Below are 21,791 nucleotides of genomic sequence, written 5' to 3' on the forward strand. Positions count from 1 at the left end.
TCACACAGAGATCTGGAACAAAGCTCCTGGGCAGCACTACTGGGTCTCATACATGTCAGCAAGGAGCCAAACAAGTCAGCAGATCTCCACAGGGTGCTTTGCTCATCTATCAGACTGCAGGGAGGACTATAAGCTGGTACATGCCCAAAGAGAACCCTCTGCTCACTGGGGCCTGAATGACATCTGTTGTCACTCAGACCTATTGCCTAAATTCTGGGGCAGGTCTGACAGAGGCTCCCATAACCACCTGGGACCACTGCAGAAGCAGGACAAGGAGCCAGCACCCGGGCACAGGCTTCACCCCCTGCCCAGACACATGCTTGGTGCCATGCAGATGGCTGTGTCCCAGTGCCACAAAATCAGAGAGCAGGTAATGGATGGAGAAGGCAGCAAGAGCTCCTTTGAAACCCATCAGCCCACAGGATTTTTTTGTGGGGACCAGAGAGACAGAGGGGGCTTGTCAGCAGCTTGCTTTGCTGCACGACTAAGGACAGGCTTGGAGCTGCTCAGAGTCTCTGCTTTCTCTCATCCACACGCATGGAATCTGTTTGGAAAGATTTTATATTCAAATAAAACCTTAAGGGAAAGTGGATGGGGCTTAGCACCAAAAAGACTGAAGAATGAAACAGCCATTTATGCACCACAAAAGAGCAGAAACTGTCTCCAAACCCTCTGAGATGCCTGACACACAGAATCAGTCTTCTGTAAAGCATATCCAAGCACAAAATGACCCAGTCCTGTGGCTGTACTTACTTAGCCATCTGATGGCAAGTGCTATTGCATAAATCCATCTCAATTCCTGCAAGAGAAAACACAAACGTGACGTGGCATTTCCAGTACAGCATTCGCTGAGGATGTTTCTGCCATCTACAGCAAAGCTCCTTCCAAACATTCTCCCTGCCATGCTCACGCCCTGATCGGTGATGGGGCCTCAAAACTGCTAGGAATGAAGCAAGGAGTGAAATCTTGTTATCCCTTTGGATTTGCTCCATTCAAAGTAAAACATGGTTTTCTTTCGTGTTTTACATTTGGATTAAAAGGACAGCTCCACTCAGTTTCCATTTCTAAATGTTCCCTAAACATTTGATGTCACTACACACTCGAGCTTTGGGTGAAATCCTTTAAAATCCCCCTATCCCTGTGATAATCATGATCCCAAATCCCAGAACAACCATCTTTGTCATACCACTACCACACAGTGACAGATCTGCTGAGAGCTGTAGACCATAGGCTGAGCTCATCTAAACCAATGAGCCCGTGAGCAATCCAGCAGACACACTGGGGCACTTTGGAAGTTTCAAATCAAGCACTGCCACTTTCTTAGGCAAGTAACAGGAGTCATGGCCAACCCAGAACAAATAACATTAAGGCTTATGTGCTGCTGGGGAAGTCACACCACAGATGTGCAAGCATGAATTAGTACAGCCTAACAAACCTTCTGGGGGATGCAAGCACACACAACTGTGGTCACCTTGTTCAGCCAACACAGAATTGCTCTAGCAGCTAAAGAGAATTACTCTGATTTCTCTGTCAAAACAGTGATGTTACACAACCAGACCCACCACATTCACGTACTTTCTTGGCAGCTTGGGCCCTTCCACCCAGGTAAGCAATCACAGCTCCCGTCCCCTTGCAGTCCATCGTTGCATATGCCATTGTCACAAGCACATTCTGTGGGGTAAGAATAGATGATCATCATTACCAAACCAACCAGGTCTCAAAAGCAGAATCTCACTGCCATTTCAGTGTCTGCTCTATTCCTAATCCAATGCCTCTAGCTGCCATATAGAAAATGCTACAGGAGCATTGGCTTTCGTTCCTTCACTGTCAGATCCCAGTGACCAGGAGCAGACCAGCTCTACTCCTTGCAGTTTGGGAAGCAGCAGGATGAGCAGCAGAGCAGTGGTTACTCCTTCAAGGATGAAAATGGGGCCACAAGTGGCTGATCACGAGCACTCATTCCCACAACCCTTCCTTGTCAGGCCACCAGCTGTGGGCCTGTTGTGCGGGTTGTGGGCCCGCTTTTCTCCCCTTGCGAGCAGAACATGAGTTGCAAAATAACTATTGCTGTCACCTGATTTGCAGTCAGCTCCATAGCGGCCCACTTCACACATTTCACAAGCAGTGCCGTGGAAACCTTCCAGGCATTGGCACTCCCCGCTGCCCTCGATGCCGTCCAGGCATTCCCCGTTCCCGGAGCACCACCGGCCTGGCTTTCCTGGGCACATCTCACACATGTGTCCGTAGTAGCCGGGGCAGCAGACAGACTTCTGGGAACCAACAAAAGCAGGTTGGGTTGAGCTGTCTGATGCAGCACAGATGTAGCATGTCCCCCAGGCTCGTGGCTTTATTGAGGAAGACACTCTGCTCCTTTAACTATGCAACAGACGTCACTTGTGCCAACACATGAGAACAGCAGCTGTATGCAGGTAGGGTGGAATGACCCCCCCAGAATGGGGCTCTCAGCTGCCCAGACCACATGTAAAGGATGTATATGGCTGCTTGAGCAATGCTGGTCATTTAGTGACACAAACATTCAGCCCCATGCCCATCCAGCTCATCTCCTGCCTGCATTCCCTGCGTCCCATCAGTGTGAGACTGTGTTGAGCAGAAAGAGGTTCTGACAGAGAGTGCTTCGGTTCCGAAGCCTCATTTCACTGCTTTCTCTCTGCATTCACCCACAGAGGGAGGCAACCACGATGGGACTTAGTTGGAAAATAGAAGTGAAGAGAAAAATAATCCAGGGGAGAGGCAGAAGTGCCTAGAGGGGGCTGGGATGACTGAAGCTCTGGCTGTGGGCACGGTATTACCAACTGCCTCTGTCCCTTCCCAATTTTCCACTCCCACCAAACTTCCCAGGGAGTTGTTTCAGCAACCAAGAGAGGGGTCAAATTCACACAGGCCTTTCTTTTTACCATTTCCTCTTCAGGAATTTTCTCCCCATCTATGTTTTCACAGAACTGGTGAGGGCACAGTAACGGGGAAACCTGTTCCTCACTTTGGCTCCAATTACTCATCGGTTGTTCAGAAGGGCACATGCACAAGTCAAATACCACCAGTCATGCCTCATTTCCTTAGGAAATCTGACTATAAACATTCAACTCCTTCTCTTCCTCTACAGCAAAACCCAAGGTAACAATGAAAGAGCAGCAGACCACAGTCCCTCACTGCACAGACATTTCCGTTAGTTTTTTCCTCCGGTGCCCTCTATCTCCAGGATGGAGAGCAATGCCCAGACAAACCTGTCTCAGCTGTGCAGTGGCACACGTTCAGCCAGGATGTCAGTCCAGCACAGGCTGTTTCCACAGCTGTGTTTCTAATGCCCTACTTGCCTTTATTTGAAAACCAAACAGTTTTTCTTACCAGAGAAACTTTTGCACAGATGAAATGGCAACCAATGTCCCCAGAGCGCAGATTACAGCGAGGGAGATTCTTGCTTCCTGGAAATTCCTGCCAATATAATTAACATAGATACATATAGCAAACATTGCAACAGGCAGACTGTATCCATTCTGGTGCATACAGCAGCGCTCCTGCTTAACAGAGGAATGAAGCTTTTTACCCTCCAAGAACAGCCCTAAAATCTGGATACCGTGGGCTGACAGCAGTGAGCCATCTCTGGGCCTGGTGTGAGGTTGCCCACACGGCCTGCCTCGTTACCTGACAGATCTGTGGTATGCATGTCAACACGAATAACTGAGAAAAAGTGGTTGGCAAATTTTTGGCTTAGAGTAATGAAGCCTAAAAATAATCAGATGTGGTATTTCACAGCCAGCAGAAAGATGAAACGGTGATTGTGTTCCTCTCTGAGTGTTTGTCACTCACTCACAAACAAGCTGCAGGTTCAACCAGCCAATCTCCATGAACACATCCACAGCCTAGGAAACTGCTATTGGCACACCTGTCCTTGGAGATAACATCCAAAGAGGAAGAGATCAAAGAAGAAATCTGACTGTCGTCCCTACCAGGGGAAACTCTCCACTGCTGCTTTGAAATAGTCCTGAAATTCAGGCAAAGGCCCAGTGCCACCCCTGTAAGGAGTCTCACAGTTCACATTTGTGTTTTTTCCTGCATAAAACTCCCTTGGTTTCTGCTTTCTCTTTCAAACTTTGCTAATTAACAAGCCACGGAGGACTCAAGGACAGAACTTTTCAGGTAAATAAGATGACATCCGTGGAGTTATAAAAGGACATCAAAGCACTATCAGCAAACAGCCTGTGAGATGCCACATGAACTCACCACGAGAACTGATCCTGGAGGACACTTGATCCCCTTCTCACATTTGCCGCACCTTGACTAGGGCACAGAGAACAGGACAAGTCACATGTGTGCCCTCTGCCCGTGTAGCACCAAGACACCTGGACTACAAATGGTGCTGTACAGGCTGCTGGCCGGGACAAAGATGCTTTCATCTCCATGACTCAAAACACTGAAAGAAGAAAAATCACAGTGCCGGTCCCCCTGCTCCTGGCTGCTGTCAAAGGCTCCACACAAGGTCTTATTTCTGCACTCTGGCAGTGAGACTGTACCACTAAACAAAGCTGAAAAGATAATACATCATCCCCCTCCCGACCCTCTCAGCTGAGGTAGGACTGTCTGCAACCTGAGGTTCCCGCATGCAGTTCTGCCTCATCTGACCCTACAATCTTCAGATGGCCAAAAGCCACAAGATAGATGGAGGCTGGACTTTGGTCGTGACTCCTATGCATTTTGTAGGGGAACTTGCAGCCAGCGAACTAGATATCATCATTACCCTTTGTATAGTGGTGGTATTGGCAGTGCAACGATTCTTCTGTATCTGGAGGACCTGTGAAACCCCGATTAAAATGCCATTCCTCGTCTCAAAGACTTTTCCATCCAAAGGAATATTATTGACAAACTTCTGCAAAGGAGAAGGAAAGGACTGAGATGATAACCTTCAACTCTTTTGCATGGATTGCTTGATGACTCACAGACAGCCACAGTCTGGAAATGTAAGAGTGTCCAAAACAGATATGGGGGCATCAGAAGCAGAAGAGCCTTCCCTCCTTACCTGGGTGCTGTTTTGATAAAACATTAACCAGTAGGAGAGCCCTAACATGCTGTTCTTATGGACTCCACTTCTCAAATCTGTCGGCAAGAGTTTCTCTCCCAGTACAGTGTGGAACTGCACTGTCTCATTGTCCTAAATCCACAAAACAAAAGAAAATGAAATAAAAAAACAAATGATAGGACTCTTGACTTCCTAGACTACCGTTCAGTCAAAGGTCTGGTATAAGAAGAGTTAATAAGCATTCTCTAGAGCTAATGAAGTCCACGGGGCATAGTAATTACTGATCACACCGTGATGGCTCTTTCACTGGATGAAGCCACAAAAGTTCTTTGGAGCCTTTCAAAAGGTATTAAATTGGCAGATACGTGCCATGGCCAGCCAGCATGCAGAATATCTTCTGCCATCCATCAAATGCAAATTTAGTCATAAGTTTGCATGTGGAGTCCCAGCAGGCTTTTCACATCCCGTTGTAACATCACAGGAAACCCTCCCTCTCATTTATCTCTGCCACATTTCTCCTGGCTTATAGCATCAGATCCTCCTATCCATACTCAAATCTTTCTGAGCTCAAGTTTATGATCTGATAGTACAGATGCCACTGCAAAAACCGCAGTACATGTTGGGCTACAAGTAAGCAGTGAGCTTACCAACTGTGTGACATTGGCAGCGTGGCAGTACTCCTCGATGGAATGGTTTCCAGGAACAAAGATTGTGTATTTTTCAGAGGACTCAATTTTTCCAATGAGCTGGTATTGCTAAAAAAGGCCACACATTGATATTAGCAATTACACCTGTACTTACTGAAGCCAGACTGCACGTGAAATCAATTACAAAGGCAAAAGCACTAGAGGAAATGCTTGAAAAATGGGGATACAACTTCTGTGCAGTCATGTGTGTCTAACTGCTTGCTCCCTCCCCAGGCTAACCAGAGCACAGTTCCTTGATTATTAACAAGTCTACCTTTTCCTCGAGGTTTCTTTACCTCCTACAAGCATATGAGTGTCTGCACCAGATTGGTCATCTTCCATTGTAATAAGATGATATAGGGACCTAACTGTAAGTATAAGTCCTTTGACTGCTGAAAAGATCTTCTCTAGAAGATCACTTTGGGATGATAGGAAACAGATGGTCTTCCTTTACTCACCAGTTGGTCAAAGTTTAGGCCCACCTGCAAAGGGTGAGTTGGGAACTTGCTGACATCTGTTCTGACAACCACAACAGAGCTGCTTACCTCTAGCAGCTTCTTGAACGTGCTGAATGAGGCAACTGCATCGAGCTGTTCCTGCAGCCCTGGAGGACTGGGTGGGATGTCTCCTAAACGTGGCAACAAAACCTGCAGAAAAAAACCAAGCTCATCAGCAAGTTCGTGCAAGAGAGTCTGAGGGAAATAATTTCTGCCCCGCTTGCAAGAAAAGCAAGTAGACATTGTGCCTCATTTGGCACAATTCTGCAAGTCTTAACTCTTCTTCTTCTATAAGCCGAGAGAAGAGGAACTCCTTTCCCACTTGTCCCAGAGATATATACTTAAACACCAGTATACAGGAAACATCTGTCAGGACCTTGTGACAATCAAGTGTATTTTTGTCATTATTGTTCTAACTGTCCACATATGTGTTATTCCTTGCCTCCATCTCAAATGTTGCCAACACAAACTTGCTGCAAGCGTACTTCCTAGTGTGACATACACCAACGTACCTTGCTGACTATGTGAATGATGCCATTGCTGGCAGGGATGTCACTGACAACTAGACTTGCATTCTGAATGGTGAATACCTGCAAAATTATCAGAGAGAGGAGCAGAAGCATCAGAAATCACCAGGCACATGCAAACCTGATACATTGTTCAAGGCTGCACACAATGAATCTGGGTGCAGTTTTTAGAAGATTCCTATGTTGGAATCCACCAGTGACCCAGCCATGTTCTCCAGTGCTTGCAGCAGTTCTTGGGAGGTTTAATTTGATGCTGCACATGCTCATTATAGAAGAAACTCTTACACCACTCTCAGTGTTTATCTGCCATTTGGTCCGTGGGTTGAGGGTGGGTAATTCTGGCCTGTCGTACTTTCTGAGCTTTTCCTCAGTGAAGACACCTTCAAGAAAGTGGGCCCTGAAGGGAATGCAGGCAGACAAAGAAACGGTGAGGATGCTGTTCATAACAACGTGAGATCAGGTCATCTCACCCACCATTCATACAGCTCTCATATGAAGCAGGTAAGCACGTGGTTAGAATGACAAGGAATTACTTGGCCTTACACATCCTTATGACAGGGAAAATCTCTTCTTGTACATACCCGAAAAATAAATCCACTTCCAATTGCCTGAGCTCTGTTACATTCCAAATACATACTCTATTATTTGCCCACTATACATTTAACTATGTTTCTGTGTTTAGCTCTCCATAACTCTGTATTGAGCATGTACAATTTTGTTACCATTGTCAGGCATAGGAAAGCAAAGGCAGGACTCTCCTCGTACCTGACTAAAAATGGCAGCATGTAGGGGGTCAACCAGAAATCTTTCTCACTCTTGTTCAAGCTTTTGATAGCTTCCTCTGATGGCACCAGGACAGTGACATTGTTCCCTGCTGGGATGCTGAAGAGAGATTTCTGTTGTCGAAAGCACAAAGATGAACAAATAAGACGTGCCAGTGCCACATCTGTTCCATAAAATATAACCCACAGCCACCCTGCTTCTGCAGTCCTGTGGGATGGGCATGCAGAAAGACAGTGTTTGCAGAGCAGGCTCTCCTGCCATGTGGTACGAGAGCTGTTGGCAATCAAATGGGAGTTTAGCTGAAACACCTGACACCTGTTTGCTGAGGAGAAGTCTGCAACTTTAAGCTCTACTTTCACATTTCAATTACTTTTCAAATCCCTTCAATCAAATCCATAAATTCTTTCTGAACATTGAGCATCACTTTTATAGGAGGGACCAAAATTATCCCTCCCTAACGCTGTGCGTATGGCTGAACAAAGGCTCAGTGAGATGCCATACATCACTGTCTTTTCACAGCCTTACTCCATCATAAAATCCAAAGTTCTTACCTTAACCCAGTCATAGAAGCCTGCAAAGTGGGAACTCCTGGCCAGCTCCTTCCAAAGAGAAACAAAAGAAGGGTTACCTCAACTGAGCACCAGGGCTGCCGGACTGGGAGTCCCACAGCAGGGGACAGGAGCCCATCCATCAGTAGTGACTTTGGCATTCCTTTTCCACCTCACAACCTTAACTGCACCTTGTATCATAAGGAGGGATGGGTGCTCTCGAGGCCAAACTCCAGCCATTAAAAATTTACCCATTTTTTACCCATTGAAAAATATATATACCTAAATAAGTTATTTTCACGTTGTCTGCAATTGCTGCTGTTTACCAGGGACAGGGATTGAATCCACAATGGACTTTGATATTTCTAGTGGCAGAAAATAGGCCTAGCTAACTCTGAACTGAAAAATTTTCCAAGCAATGGAGAGTACTGCATAGGACAGACAGGGGTGAAACAGCCTGGAAAGTACTGCCAATGATTTATTGAACACATCAGCCTTGGTATCACTAGTGTTTCTGTGGTCTTAGGCAAAAATAAACGGCGTTGTTTGGCACTGGGAGAAGTCAGCTTCAGTCAACAGAAAAGGGAGAGGGGAGAGAGCCATTTCTCGCTGACCTCAAGAAGACCTCTGATACTTATTCTTTACTCACTTTCAGAACATCCCCATAGCATGTCATGCCATCTCCAACATAGCCTTCAGGGCAGGCACAAGACCTCTCCCCTCCTCCAAGGGGTACACACATGGCCTGCAAACACAACAGAAGGAGAAATTGGAGAGCAAACACAGGTTATGAAGTGTTACACTGACCTAGGAATCAAACACTGGCCTCCCACACCTGGGCTAAAGGAGCACACACAAACATATTCCTCCTCTTGCCTTCACATGCCACTGAGTTTATACCTTACACAGCAAGGCCTAGTTGATTGCTTTGTGTTGTGTACTCACAGAAATCAGAGGATCTCCCTAGGTAGATCAGAGATCAAAAAATCTTTATAACCTCAGAGGCATGCCAGTAGGATGATGCAACATCAACTCCTGCAATACTCTGGATGCCATGGCTGGGAACAGCTGTGACAGGGAACCAGAGGAACCTCCATTGCCATGCCAGCCTCTTCAGCTACTCACCAGGTCATGGCAGCCGCCGTTGTCCAGGAGACATGGGTTGACTGCATCACAGTTGTGGCCATCACCAGCATAACCTCTCTTGCAGACACACTTACTCTGCAGGAAAGAGACATTTCAGATCTATCAGAGCATCTTCGTTTGCAACCCAAAACAGCTATTAGGCAGCAAAATCTATTCTTAATTGATTTTACCTAGTTTTCTTCCTCAAGAGCTGAAAATGCAGAGATAGTTCCTTAGCAAGGCATCATACTCTACTACAGCACACATGCTGCATGATTACTCAAGTGCACTGATCTGTTGCACTGCTTGGCAGTGAGAGGGACACTTGGGAATTACAGTTTCCATCTGTTTCCAGCTTTTCAGAGAACAACACAGACTTTGCGAACAGAATGAGAAGAGAGTTCATTTCAAAGCTTCCTGCGTATGAGGCAGGTGGAAAAGCTATGTTCTGCTGAAGATCTGGCACCATTTCTGAGCCTGTGGTCCAACGCTCCCTTTGCTCAGTGGGGAAAAGCATCAACCAGCTTGAGAAACAAGCTTCCTTCCCACACAACCTTCTCCAACCTCAAAGACGCCCTATCTGACTTTCCAAACAGCCACGTGGGATTTTCTGTACGTCTTAGCACTGCCTAGAGACAATGCTGAGATCTGGGAGCAAGTCGGGCACAGCAGCCAATGCCTTGTTATGAAGTTGTAGTCCCTTCCCTTAGCTGCACAGAAGCGTCAGAGTAGTATAGCAGCCTCAAACATACCAGTGCCCCCCCACCACCAAGTACCCTGTGAGGGCCTAGCAGGAGCTGTGTTTCTGGCAGCAAACAATCAGGCTTTGCTGATGGCCAGCCCAGTTTCTATCTTCAGCAATCCCACAGCTTAGGAATCATGCAGGTCCACCATCAGCCTGCTTAGCATAGCCCATACCTGACCAGGGCCGATATAAATGCAGTCAGCATTGATGTGACAGTTCCCTCTGCTCTCCTGCATGCAGTTGTCTATGGCCACACAGGCCTTCCCGTCTCCAGTCCAGCCCACGTTGCACTGGCAGGTGGCGTTGCCTGGGCCAGTACTGGTGCACAGGGCCTGCAGGAGAAGGGAAAGAAAAGCATTATACTCAGCAGAGGAGAGGAAGGAATGCTGTGCAGATGCAGAGACGAATCTCCTTCATCAGACTGAGGAGAGTTTCTGAATGATCAGCTCTGATTGCAGCATTGGGGGCTGGAAGCATCTTGTTCAGAAATGGCCTAGAGGATACCATCATAGTGATCCTGGAAACATTCCGTGTTTTCAGAAAGGTGGACACTTGTGTTTAAGGTGGCTCAGAACTCCTGGGGCATTCCCTGCCACCCCAAAAAGCTCTCCATTACAGAAAAAAAATTCCCTGAAGAGGAGGAGTGCAATTTTCTGCCCAGACATGGAGGCAGCAATGATTGCAGCTCTCTATCTGCAAAGATTCACCGTATACCCAGTGCCATCCTATTTCCTTCTATGCTTTCCTCTCACTGAGGGATCAAAATCACAGAGAGATCTGAGCATTTGGTGGTTGCTTCCACTGTGCAGAACCACAGCTCTTTACTAAGGATGACAGTGTAGTTTTGGAGGTTACTAGAAATATGAGTTGAAACTCACAGCCAAGCTGCAGCCTGAGCTACAAGCTACAGCACATTAAGAGAGCATGAGGGGAAAAGGAATGCAAAACAAAAACCTGTGCAGCTTATCTCTGTGGCTGCCAACACATTTGGACAACCAGCCAACTCATCCCTGGGGTGTTGCATTTGGCTACCAACCAAATGACTGATCTCCTTACAATGATTGTCTTGAGGTAGCTGTTATTATGCCCCACCTTACAGATAAGGAAAGATAGGCACAAGACCAGTGCCCAACAAATCTGAGAGTCCTGGATCCCTGCTCTGACTGTTCAGTGCTCTTTCTGCACACTTTGGTAGTCCAACACCACTTACATTCAAAGAACAGCCTCCTCGTTCTGGCTGGCTGCACAGATCAATGGGCTGGCAGGAAAACCCATCACCTTCATATCCATCCCTGCAGATACACCTTAAAAATATAAGGACAAAAGATAGTACAACCCCTTCTTAAGGCAGCAGAGAGCAAAATGACAATTTGAGCCTTGCAAAAAAGCAAGAACCTGATCTCTAATGTCGCAGGTTGGCTGCATCACTTGAGCAATTCTGTGCAACAGGTACACAAAGATACACACAATTGCAGGGTTGGCAGACTCACAGCCACTGTACATACAATGACAACATGCCCACCTGAATGTGTGTGCCAGAAGGACTGACCTTGCTGTGTCATTGAGGCTGCAGACAGCATTCTGATGGCAGTACTGGGACAGCCCACTCGGGCCACAGTTCTTGGAGGTCTTGTCACAGAATTTTCCAGTATAGCCTTCCTTACAGGACCAGGACTGACACACACCCCCACTGCCAGGCCTGTTGTCACACACCCCATGGACACAGCCACAATCTGTCAAGAAAGATCAGACCTGAAGCCACCACACCAATGGAGCTTTGTAGATTCTCATCTTTCCTTCACAGTCCCCTGTGACACAACATGATCATCCCAGTTCTTAACAGAGGGGTGCCAGCTGAGAGACATTCACCAAAACATGGCTAGGGAACAGACACTGGGACTGCCTGGCTCCAAGAGGTTTCTAAAGACAGGCTCAAACTTAGATCATCAAACACAAGGTCCTTGTTAAGTGGGAAATGAAAATACCTTTTCTTTTTAACAGGAGAGATATGCACCAAAGTTGCACACCTACATTTGTCCAGTTTCCAAGACCTGTATTACCACTGTCATATTAGCCATGTTTTCTCTACTGCTGTTTGATGGGACACTTGCAATGACATTTCCATCCCTTATTTCACAGCACTGGTCTTGCACGAGGGGAACCCTGGATACACAAACCTGCTCTGTACCTTTGCCCTACATTTTGCTGTAGTCTCTCTCTCAGAACCACCAACCTTCATCGCAGTTCTCGCCATGTTTGTTTGGGTTTGAACAGATGTGGCAGGCTATTCCTTTGAAACCTTCAAAGCACTGGCAGTTGCCATTCCCATCTATGCCATCGCTGCACTGGAAAGAAACAAAATGCAAAAGACACAGAAACTCAGCAAACAAAGGGAAAGCCAAGGTATTGATATTTATCAAAAGCACTTTTGACAGTTGCAGTAAAAAACAGGACTTTGGAGAGTAATGGTAGTAATACAAGATCCCACTTAGTCAGGGCTGCCTTCAAAAGCCACAACAGGATTCACATTAGAGCTGAAAAGCTAAAGCCCACTGATGAGTACGTGCCATCTTCCTTGGATGTTCTGTGGCCAATGCTTTGGGCTCAAGCCTGGAGCACAAACCCAGAATTACACTTACCTAGAACAACTGTTACCATAAAGAAAAAATACCCTACATTGCCATTCCAAAAGAAATAAGCAAACTGCTCTTTCTAACCACCCTGACTCAACTTCTCACTGCAGCACAGCAGGATCTTTCATACTTACGTTTCCCCGGCCATAGCATGGGTTAGTGTATCCCCCTGGGCACGGCGTGCAGTCTGGACCAAAGAATCCTTCACAGCACCCAGGTTTCTGAGACAAAAGCAAAATCCTTAAAACACCGAGTGACATAGAATATATTGCCTGGAGTTGTCCTGCTCTCACAGTTCCGAAATCCTTCCTGTGATCACAGGCTATGCTGAAATAGTTTGTTATCTGCGCTTCTAAAAACAACCATACTTAGAACTGTTACCATACTTACAACCATTTAGATCGAAAAAGACCTCAAGATCAAGTCCAAACATAAAATTTAGCTCTAATTCTGAAAACGTTTTCCAAAGATTCCTCTCTTTCTGACTGCAGCCAGTTCTTTTTGATATAAACCACTACTTTCTAATTGTTTTTTGTTTCATTTTTTATGGCTTTTTTAGGCCCACGTTTCTCTTTATTTCACTAATAATACCGTCCCACTTGCTCCTCATTAATCATCGCTCGGTACTTCTTTGGGAGAGAGGTAGCAGTCCTGGATTGCAAACCTTGTTGCAATGACCAACAAAAGAGGAATCACAAGACAAACATCCGCCCGTTGTTTAATGAGACACCCGCAAATCTTTCTGTATAGTTGGCACTGGGACAGCTCAAGATCTGCAGTCAAATGTGAGGTCTGTAAACTCTACAAGAGCCACTTTTTTGACCCATCTGACAGTGCTTCATAAACAGGATGCAATCACTTCACAGCCTATGGCACTTTCACTGGGCTCTGCTTCCTCTGGGAGACGTGGTTAAAACTCAGAGAACACAGCATCATTTGTCCATGGCTCCCTCTGTCTTGGCTGGTTGAAACTGATGCACAGTACATTTATTTAATGTACTGGAGCTGAACTGAGCTGCTTTCTGATATTCATAGCAGGCTAGTGCTGTTTTCTTCTCCCTGCCTACCGAAGAAGGGTGGGCAGCCAACCCACCTGCTGGGCCTAGGGACAGACCTTTGCATGGGACGGCCCTCCCTTGGCTCCCACCCCATCCTCGCTCAACTCAAGGAGCTGGACATCTTCTCCATGGATCAGGCAAAGCAAAGTTAAGCTCCTTTCAGAGGGGTACAGCCTTCCATCACACTCACCACAATGGTCTGATTGCAGTACCGGGCACATCCCCTCTTCAGGACATTCAGTCCTTGTGGATCATGGACGTAGACACATTCTTTTGGGAATGGTGTTAGTTCCTGTAGAAACAAGTCAAGTCAGTGCTGCCTGGTTATATCTGCGTGGTAACCTTCCCCTCTGCTCTTTTTGCCACAGATAGCAACTGTGTCTGACCCCGAGCTAAGGAAGTTCACAAAGGAGCCAAGGTGAACACGATCCCAGTACAAAAGATCCCAGAACATGAGTCCAGCACAAAAGGAGGCTTCCTTTCACTGCCCTTTTGTTCTAACAATTGTATGTGTGATAAAGAAGGGAGCACAAGCAGGGGGAAAGGATGGGGAGAAAGAAGACGGGTGGGGGAGAAAGAGAGGGAACGAAGTGGGGGAGAAATAAGAGGGTAAGAAAGAGGTTGGGGAAATGAGGGAAGAGGAGGTGAAAGGCACGGGAAAAGAGTGGGGAAGAGGGGGAGAGGGAATGACAGAGGGTGAGAATGGGAAAGAAAGGGAGGGGAGGGACATGACGATAGGGGTCAAGGTGAAACAGAGGGATAAATAATAATGTCTGCTTAAATACCCCAGGAGTTACACACAGGCATTGGGCCCAGCATGATTCTGCCACACCTGCCTCAACCTGAGGAAAAAGTGGACGTAGATTTTGCAGAGCTCCACTTCCTACATTCACGGGACACTGGGCAACCTGGCCTAGTATCAGATCTGGAGGGTGGTGGCCCTGCCTGTGGCAGGGGGTTGGAACTCGGGGATCTTTGGGGTCCTTTCCAGCCCAAGACATTCTATGATTCATGCTGACACAGCACAAGCAAGCAATCCCAACATGCAGAGCCAACAGAAGACACGTGACAATTAACAGTGGTGCACACCTGTCTGACTTTCACAGCAATGACTCAGGCCTGGCCTTCAGAAAGGAATTTCCTGGAAGCTGCTGTTCTGCAGAACCCAGCGTGGGATGAGCCTTAACGCCAGCATCCTGCCTGCTCCTCCTTACTCCACCTTCAGCTAATTCTGCTCATTCTGAATCAATAGTGAGCACAGGCCGAGGATAAATTGTTTCTCACTCTCTGCAGTGAATAAAGCTTGCTGTGATTCCCTCGCCATGGCTGTGGTGGACACGGATCCTCTAACAAGTCGTGCTGTTCTCCTCTACCAGCTGACTTTCCTGCACTGCGTTTGTTTGAAAATGCTTTGAGTTTGCAATTATCTGTCACAGTGTGCTTGTATGTCACCATGCAAAGAAATACCCAGAAATAATCACCATTTCTCTGCTGCCAGGTGGGCAAACACTGCTGTTGAGAGCCTCACAATCCACACAAGAGCCCTGTTAAGAAAATAAGAGTGGAAAACTTCATCTTCCCAATGAACCCCTTCCCCATTCCAAGAATGACACAGAGCTACTATTCCCACTGTATATCCAAAACATCACGTGTCAGAAGCATTCTTAGGAGAGAATTTCCACACTCTGAAACAGGGTAAGTTTATTGTTCAAATCAAATGTCTCTATAGTTACGAGTTTGCATCTGACTTCAGGATAGCCTCTGCCTCTACCCTGTGAGCCATGAGACACACAGCTATGCAATAAAATACTTTGGGCATCCACGTGGTAACCTCAAAGTGATATCGATCCTCTGGTCAGTTCAGATAATTCATATTGCTCCAAATCAGACACTTTTTCCCTAGTTAGAGCTGTATTCTTTCTGTAGTAACATAGCAATCATCAATTTGGGGAACGTGCACCTAAAGTAATGCACACAAAACTCTTTATGTGAGAATACCGTACATTGTTTGCGCTTCCACTACCAAATGGCTGTTCCCCATACACAATGACAGGAGGCCAATGCCAATGGTAATGGGAACAAAGCATTCCCAGCTGGATTAGTAACTCTGGTATGGAGAGCGCAAGGCCTTAAAGGTAGGATGAAAGGAAAAGAAAGACTAAAAGCAAACAGCCGATTGCCAACAAAGCAGGGCGAAGTGACACTGCCCAGGTGTAATTTACACATTCTGCTTCTGTTCCTCCAGGTGAGCGTGGGGTCTACAGCAATGGCTAAGATGAGGATGGGCCAAGTTGACTTACGGTCACAATTTTGTGTTGTTCTTCGTTGCATCTGTGAGGCAAAATGGGAATTATTGAAGGAGGGATGAAGATGCCGTCCACGGTATGAATAATACCATTTGATGCCACAATGTTTCTCATGTTTAAGGGGATCTCTGAGTTATCCATCACAATTCTTCCCTGATGTGGAAACACAAATAATTTATCAGAATGTTATCCCATTAGAGTGTATTAACTACATAACACCAAAGCAGGAAAGAGATGGCATCAAGTGCAACCACACACAGTCAAGCCATCCAGTGAAGTCACTAGTTGGATAAGAAGGAAAAATAATTCAGTGACCCCATTTAAGTCTATTTTTAAGGCATAGGAGGAAATGGAGATAGGCTGAAAACTCACTATTTAGAACCTTGAGACTTTTTCTTAGAACAGGAGGTTTGCCTGAGTGGGTTTTGACCCATACTTACATCTGCACTGATGTTGACAGATAGTATCTGGTTAGCCATTGTAACGATGTGCGGCATCATCATCAGTTTCTCCACAGTTATCTGAAAAAAAAACCCACCAATGCCACAGAGGGACAGCATCATGAATAAGCAGAGCCATTTTAGTACAGCTTATGGAGTTCTTTCAGAATTTCCTCCACCTAAAAATACTTCTGAAGATTTAGACTTTACCATTTACATTCAATGAAATATCTCAAACACACACAATTGCCCAAAGGGAAATCGAGGACTTGGTGTGAATCATTTGCAATACAAAAACCACAGCAGTGGTTTTCGTTCTTTGTGTCCAGCATATCTGAAATCAAGTTTCTATTAGTAGTGTCTCCCGTTGATACAGGTATACAGGGCATATTGAATGAACAAGTAAAGCAGAAGCATAGTAGGTAATTCGTTCTGATCTAATAAAAAAGCTTATTTCTAAAGGCAGAGGAAATGTAAACTGCAGTTACTGCACAGAAACTTGAACATAAGGGTTTGACAGAAATTCTAAAAGCTATAATAATCGCTACTTTTGTGCCCAACAGTTTATTAAGATAAGTAGTTCAGCTTGTTGCTGATGTCGTCGTTCATCAGCTGCAAGGAAAACTGTGCTTTGCTGTTTTGCCAAAGTGATGCTTGTTTTCTGTGTAGGAATTAAGAAAATTCTAAGGACTGACATTCCTCCTCTGCAGAAGACTGGCATAATATTGATATGCGATTAGAATACTGCACTATGATGCTGGAGTGTACACAAAACCTTCAGTGTAAGTTAATAATTTTAAACATCTATCTTGCTTATTGCATAAGTGAAAAAGTCTTGCTAATGCATGCATTAATTTTATTTACCCTGCCACACAGCAACGTGGTGCCAGCACACAGCATAGGCTCACTCACAACAGTTTTCCATCACTAACCACCAATGGGGCCCAAGCAGAAGGGAAAGGGAGCAGTGTCATGATGGAAGTGCACCAGTCTTTGGGCAACTACTTTCATGGTAAATATCTTGCCTCCATTGCAATACTGCAACCTTCATGCCAAACAACATAGGTGATTACATGCTGGCCCAAAGGGCTCCAATTATCTAGGATTAGTGCTGCCTGCCTTACCACTGCTGAAGGGTAGATATGGTGTTTCACAAGTTCCTGGAGCTTATTTATGCCCTAAGGAAAGAAGAGAGCATAACAGTTGGACAGCCCTTCAATGCTCAGGAGTGAGAAGAGGCAATTACATTTTCTTTTAACAAATGACTGACAATGCCAATGTACTACAGCAGCAACTTCACTTGGAAAATAAATCCCTTCATATTCCCCTACACAAAGAGGGGAAGAAAACCCAAAACCAGACTTAAACAATCTGGCTAAATATCATCACAGGTTCCACCAGCATTCAGTTGTCTCCCAAAGCCTCGCAGAAGGAGAGACATGGATTAGCCAGCTGCAGGAAAAACAACTCGCAGCAGTGACCAGACACCTTGCACAAGCTATGCCAGCACAGCCCCCTGCAACACACCTCGTTCAACATGTGTTAGAGGATTACGAGCCCTCACCTCTGTGAAAAGATAAATGAGCCTTCCATCTCTTAATTTATCCACGCCATCATTGCTGGGTACAAAGACAGTAAAGGGGCCTGGCCCATCCAGTATTGCTGGCAGGCCACAGTTCTGCAAAAATAATGAAAGACTTCATCAATGGACACAACATGAGTTAGCAAGGGAGATCCATCTGAAAGGGAGGGGAAACTGTAAGCAACCCACCAGGTGTAGAGATTGAAAAGCTGGTATGGACAAGAGACAAGGCTTGTGTTAAGCAGATGTAAATGCCATAAAAACAGGCTGAGCAGTGCAGTCACTGGTGTGAGTGAAGCTGTGTGAAAAAGAGCACTGAACTAACACTCCCTGTGCTTTAAGTACAGATACTAAACTGGTACCTTTTTGCTGTGGAAGAAGAAAAAGAGAGAAAGCTTATAATCACAGTTGAACTTAGTGAATTTTGTGTTAATATTGTAAAAATATTAGCTAAATGAAGACTGGGCAGCAGCTTCAAACCCGAGGACTGTATTTACATAGACATCTATACCAGGCCAACAGGCAGCTTCAGCCCATCTCGACATGGGCAGGCATGTAACATTTGCTCTTTTACAGGCACGATGGTCAAGAACTAATCAAGATTTGAAGATGGGAAGGTGGGGAAGAAAGTGGTAAAGACACTTGTATGCTTGCTGCTTGTGCTGATGTTTCCATTACGTATGCATATAAAATAATCAAAATAAGAAGTGATTCAGACAAAAGCATCCAGAAAGACAAGTAACTGAGATGCATTTAAATGTTACCCCAAACTCCCACGAAAGCACTAGCAGGCAGTGCACAGCAGCAATGCCACATCTTCCTGGGGCAGACAGAAACATGCTTACCTCCAGTATAGTTTCAAATCGACTGAAGATCTCTGTGGAAGCAAGGATCTCCCCAATGGTTTTCTGTGAGAAGATACAAAGAGAGAGAAAAGTGACCAGGCTTGCAGCAAAGTCTGAGCACAAACTGGAATGCCAGCTGCTACTTAAGGATTGGCATGCTTCAAGTCTACAGAAAGCCTCAGTGGATTCAGACATTTTTTTTTGGCCAGTGAGCCAAGCAAGGACCGAGTCTACAGCAGCTTAGACACAGACTTGTTCTCATGTGCAGCAAACCAGAGTTTCTAGGTTTCTCATGCACTTGAGCACTCTTTTGTTTTCTGACTCCCAACTGCAGATGAAACCTGTAGTTGTGCAGAACCGGGCTGGTAAACTGAAGATCTGCTCTATCATCCCAAACCTCTTCTGCTTTGAGGGCAAGAGTTCATTTTGCCACCTGCAAACAAGCCCCAGTACTGAGAAAATACAATCCATATGCATACACCTGACATCACATTGGAAGTAGAAGCCTTCAGGGAGCATTCTTGCTGTCTTGCCTTCCCTGAGCAAGCTGCCTCTGTTTCAGTGCCATAAGGCTGGATGTACTTGGATGCTGCTGGTTTCCACCAGCCCCCTGCTCACACCCTGACCCAAAGCAGCTTCTGGCATACCCTGGTGCCATGCACCTCCCTGCACGCTCCTCTTGGACTGCAGATGAGGATCACCATTTGTAGGACAAAAAAAATTGTGCCATCTTCTTAAAGGTTGTTGGTGGTTCTTTTTCAGCCATCACAATGTGAGCATGTACATCAGCAGTGTTGTGACAGTCACCATTGTGCTGAGTACCCAAAACTTAGAGAAATTCATAAAGCCTGCTCAGCCCACTGCCACATGCAAACCCTCCTCTGCAGACACTGAGCTCAGCCCCACGACCCCTCTGGATTTTAGACAGTCCTTTTTGGAAGACATCCTCATGCAGGTGGTAAGACTGTGAGCACCTTTAGTTCATCAGCAATGGGCACTTTTAAGTCCACATATACACCCAAAACTTATGCCACTGACAACCATCCTCAGGGCACTTCAGCTCAGGAACTACTAATGCTTAACACAGTATTCTATCTACTTTTTAAACACAAGATATCACAGAATTCAACTATTTTTACAGATTAATGACAGTGGTGCAAACAACCAAATCAAAGAACTTGTCGTTCTATGTGATTTTTTATTTTTTTTTTTGCAACAAGCCAGTAGGTACCAGGGCCTTTTTTCTGCATATAGAAACAATATGAAAGTGCTCAGACATAACAGTGAAGGAGCTACAGCAAAAAGTTTTCCCAGTTACAGGAAAATGTGCTCAGCAGAAGCAGAGACTGAACCTATAACTCCTAAATCCCTGCTCAGTGTCAAAACACAAGACACTACTTCAAATTGCAATGGTCTGTAATGATGATTTGTCCTCATTTTACATACTTTTAATGCAAAGTTAACATTTCTGAATATAATTTCAAAATGCAGTACAGCCCTTAGAAAGTAAATCTTAATTTCAACTTTATATGCTTTATATTTTTCAGTATTTATGCCATTACTCTCCTGTAAGGTACAACAGCAAAAGAGCCTATTTGCTATGAAGGGAGTGACCTTACTCAAGACGTAAGATCTCTACTTATCCAAGCACTGCATCACTGCAAAGACTGTATCTGGCTTGTGCTGTGCTGTTAGCTACTTTTAAAGGTATGTTTATCTGGAGTTGAAAACAAAACGAACAGCTTTTTTTCCTTTAAAAATACCTCGCTGACTAAAGGATCTCAGCCTTGGAAATTGATATTTTTAAAGCATTTATTCTACCATACTATAAAACAGAAGAAGTAGAAACGTGTGCATACCTGTGGGTTTCCAATGTTGTCAGCAGTACTTTTTTTCCTTAGGGTATCAACAATATGTATAATACCATTGGCTGCTGGGAGATTTGAGTGCAGAACATTGTACAGCTCCCCTGGCACATCTTGGTATCGAAATGATTTGGTGTGTCCCTGGGTAACATTGCAAGGTTATTTTCATGTATATGTTCAAGGGATCACAACAGATCTGTATAATCATTGGGTTAGCAAAGTGAAGACACAATTGGGTTTACTCTGGAAAAAGTAAATATAAGGGATGCCCTCAGTGCAGAACAAACATCTCACTCCTACATGAGTGTGGGTAATATGTCCATCCTGGAGTATTCTGAAACCTTATCAGAGAAAGAAGACCTAATCTGGGACAGTCATCTCTAGATTTAGGTCTGTGTGAGCGTGAATGCTTCTCCCAGCTGTGGAACATGGCAGGGTGCCTCGATCACCAACCTGCTGCGCTGAGCTGCCAAGCACAAAGAGAGAGGCATGCTGCCTCCTGGGCACCCAAACACAGCATTTGGAAGCAGTCCTGAAACTACAGCTCTGATTGAAGCTTTTATTAGCTCCTAAAGCAACAAGGTGTTCCATGACAAAGCCCAAACAGTCAGGCTCTCTAAATTATAAGGTGTGCGTCTGGTCCTTCCATACTGTGCACAATCCTGCACTGAAGGTGGGTGAACAGAGGTGCACCTTTAAAGTGAGCCCCAAGGTATTGGTGCTTGTACCCCAAGGTACAAGGTATTGGTGCAGCCATAACCCGGGTACAGGCATGCACAGCTTCTCTGTGCTCTTTCTGAACTTTTCCTCCCTGACCTCCAGTTCACATCTCTGGGAAGTCCAGCTGAAACAAAGGCTTCCTGGATCAAAAGGCTCCTGAGTAAACAAACAGGAAAGAAATGTATGAAGACCATTGATAAGTCCTGTTCAGATGCCCCAGCTCCAAATAACGCTTTGTACTTTCGGTGCAGGCAGGGTGCATGTATTACAACCCAGACCCTGAGGCCAAGGCTGGATCCTCAGAGAGGAAACGTCCAGCTCTCCCTCGGCCAGCTGTGGACGAGCATACCGGAAATGTGCAGGATGGAGAGAGAACAGTGGATGCTGGAAAACATGAGT

General features: G+C 45.5%; 1 protein-coding gene across 1 annotated transcript in view; it reads right to left on the reverse strand.

Moving 5' to 3' along the window:
* STAB1 (stabilin 1) overlaps positions 1–21,791 on the reverse strand; it is a 51,107-nt gene that overhangs the window by 13,212 nt on the left and 16,104 nt on the right. Inside the window, exons 13-40 of the mRNA XM_042885524.1 lie at positions 20,667–20,813; positions 18,808–18,870; positions 17,945–18,058; positions 17,505–17,558; positions 16,381–16,461; positions 15,935–16,093; positions 15,116–15,178; positions 13,825–13,926; positions 12,711–12,797; positions 12,177–12,288; positions 11,493–11,676; positions 11,154–11,247; positions 10,117–10,275; positions 9,199–9,294; positions 8,723–8,818; positions 8,077–8,124; positions 7,508–7,638; positions 7,028–7,139; positions 6,728–6,805; positions 6,264–6,365; positions 5,680–5,787; positions 5,033–5,164; positions 4,754–4,882; positions 4,240–4,296; positions 3,364–3,450; positions 2,075–2,270; positions 1,576–1,671; positions 754–799 (exon numbers count right to left, since the gene is read on the reverse strand). Coding sequence (XP_042741458.1) covers positions 754–799; positions 1,576–1,671; positions 2,075–2,270; positions 3,364–3,450; positions 4,240–4,296; positions 4,754–4,882; positions 5,033–5,164; positions 5,680–5,787; positions 6,264–6,365; positions 6,728–6,805; positions 7,028–7,139; positions 7,508–7,638; positions 8,077–8,124; positions 8,723–8,818; positions 9,199–9,294; positions 10,117–10,275; positions 11,154–11,247; positions 11,493–11,676; positions 12,177–12,288; positions 12,711–12,797; positions 13,825–13,926; positions 15,116–15,178; positions 15,935–16,093; positions 16,381–16,461; positions 17,505–17,558; positions 17,945–18,058; positions 18,808–18,870; positions 20,667–20,813 — 2,933 coding nt within the window. The remainder of the gene's footprint in view (positions 1–753; positions 800–1,575; positions 1,672–2,074; positions 2,271–3,363; positions 3,451–4,239; positions 4,297–4,753; positions 4,883–5,032; positions 5,165–5,679; positions 5,788–6,263; positions 6,366–6,727; positions 6,806–7,027; positions 7,140–7,507; positions 7,639–8,076; positions 8,125–8,722; positions 8,819–9,198; positions 9,295–10,116; positions 10,276–11,153; positions 11,248–11,492; positions 11,677–12,176; positions 12,289–12,710; positions 12,798–13,824; positions 13,927–15,115; positions 15,179–15,934; positions 16,094–16,380; positions 16,462–17,504; positions 17,559–17,944; positions 18,059–18,807; positions 18,871–20,666; positions 20,814–21,791) is intronic.

The sequence above is a fragment of the Lagopus leucura genome, unplaced genomic scaffold (genome assembly GCF_019238085.1).
Source record: "Lagopus leucura isolate 7727_CA_CO unplaced genomic scaffold, USGS_WTPT01 Super-Scaffold_100050, whole genome shotgun sequence".
In the NCBI taxonomy this organism is placed as follows: Eukaryota; Metazoa; Chordata; class Aves; order Galliformes; family Phasianidae; genus Lagopus; species Lagopus leucura.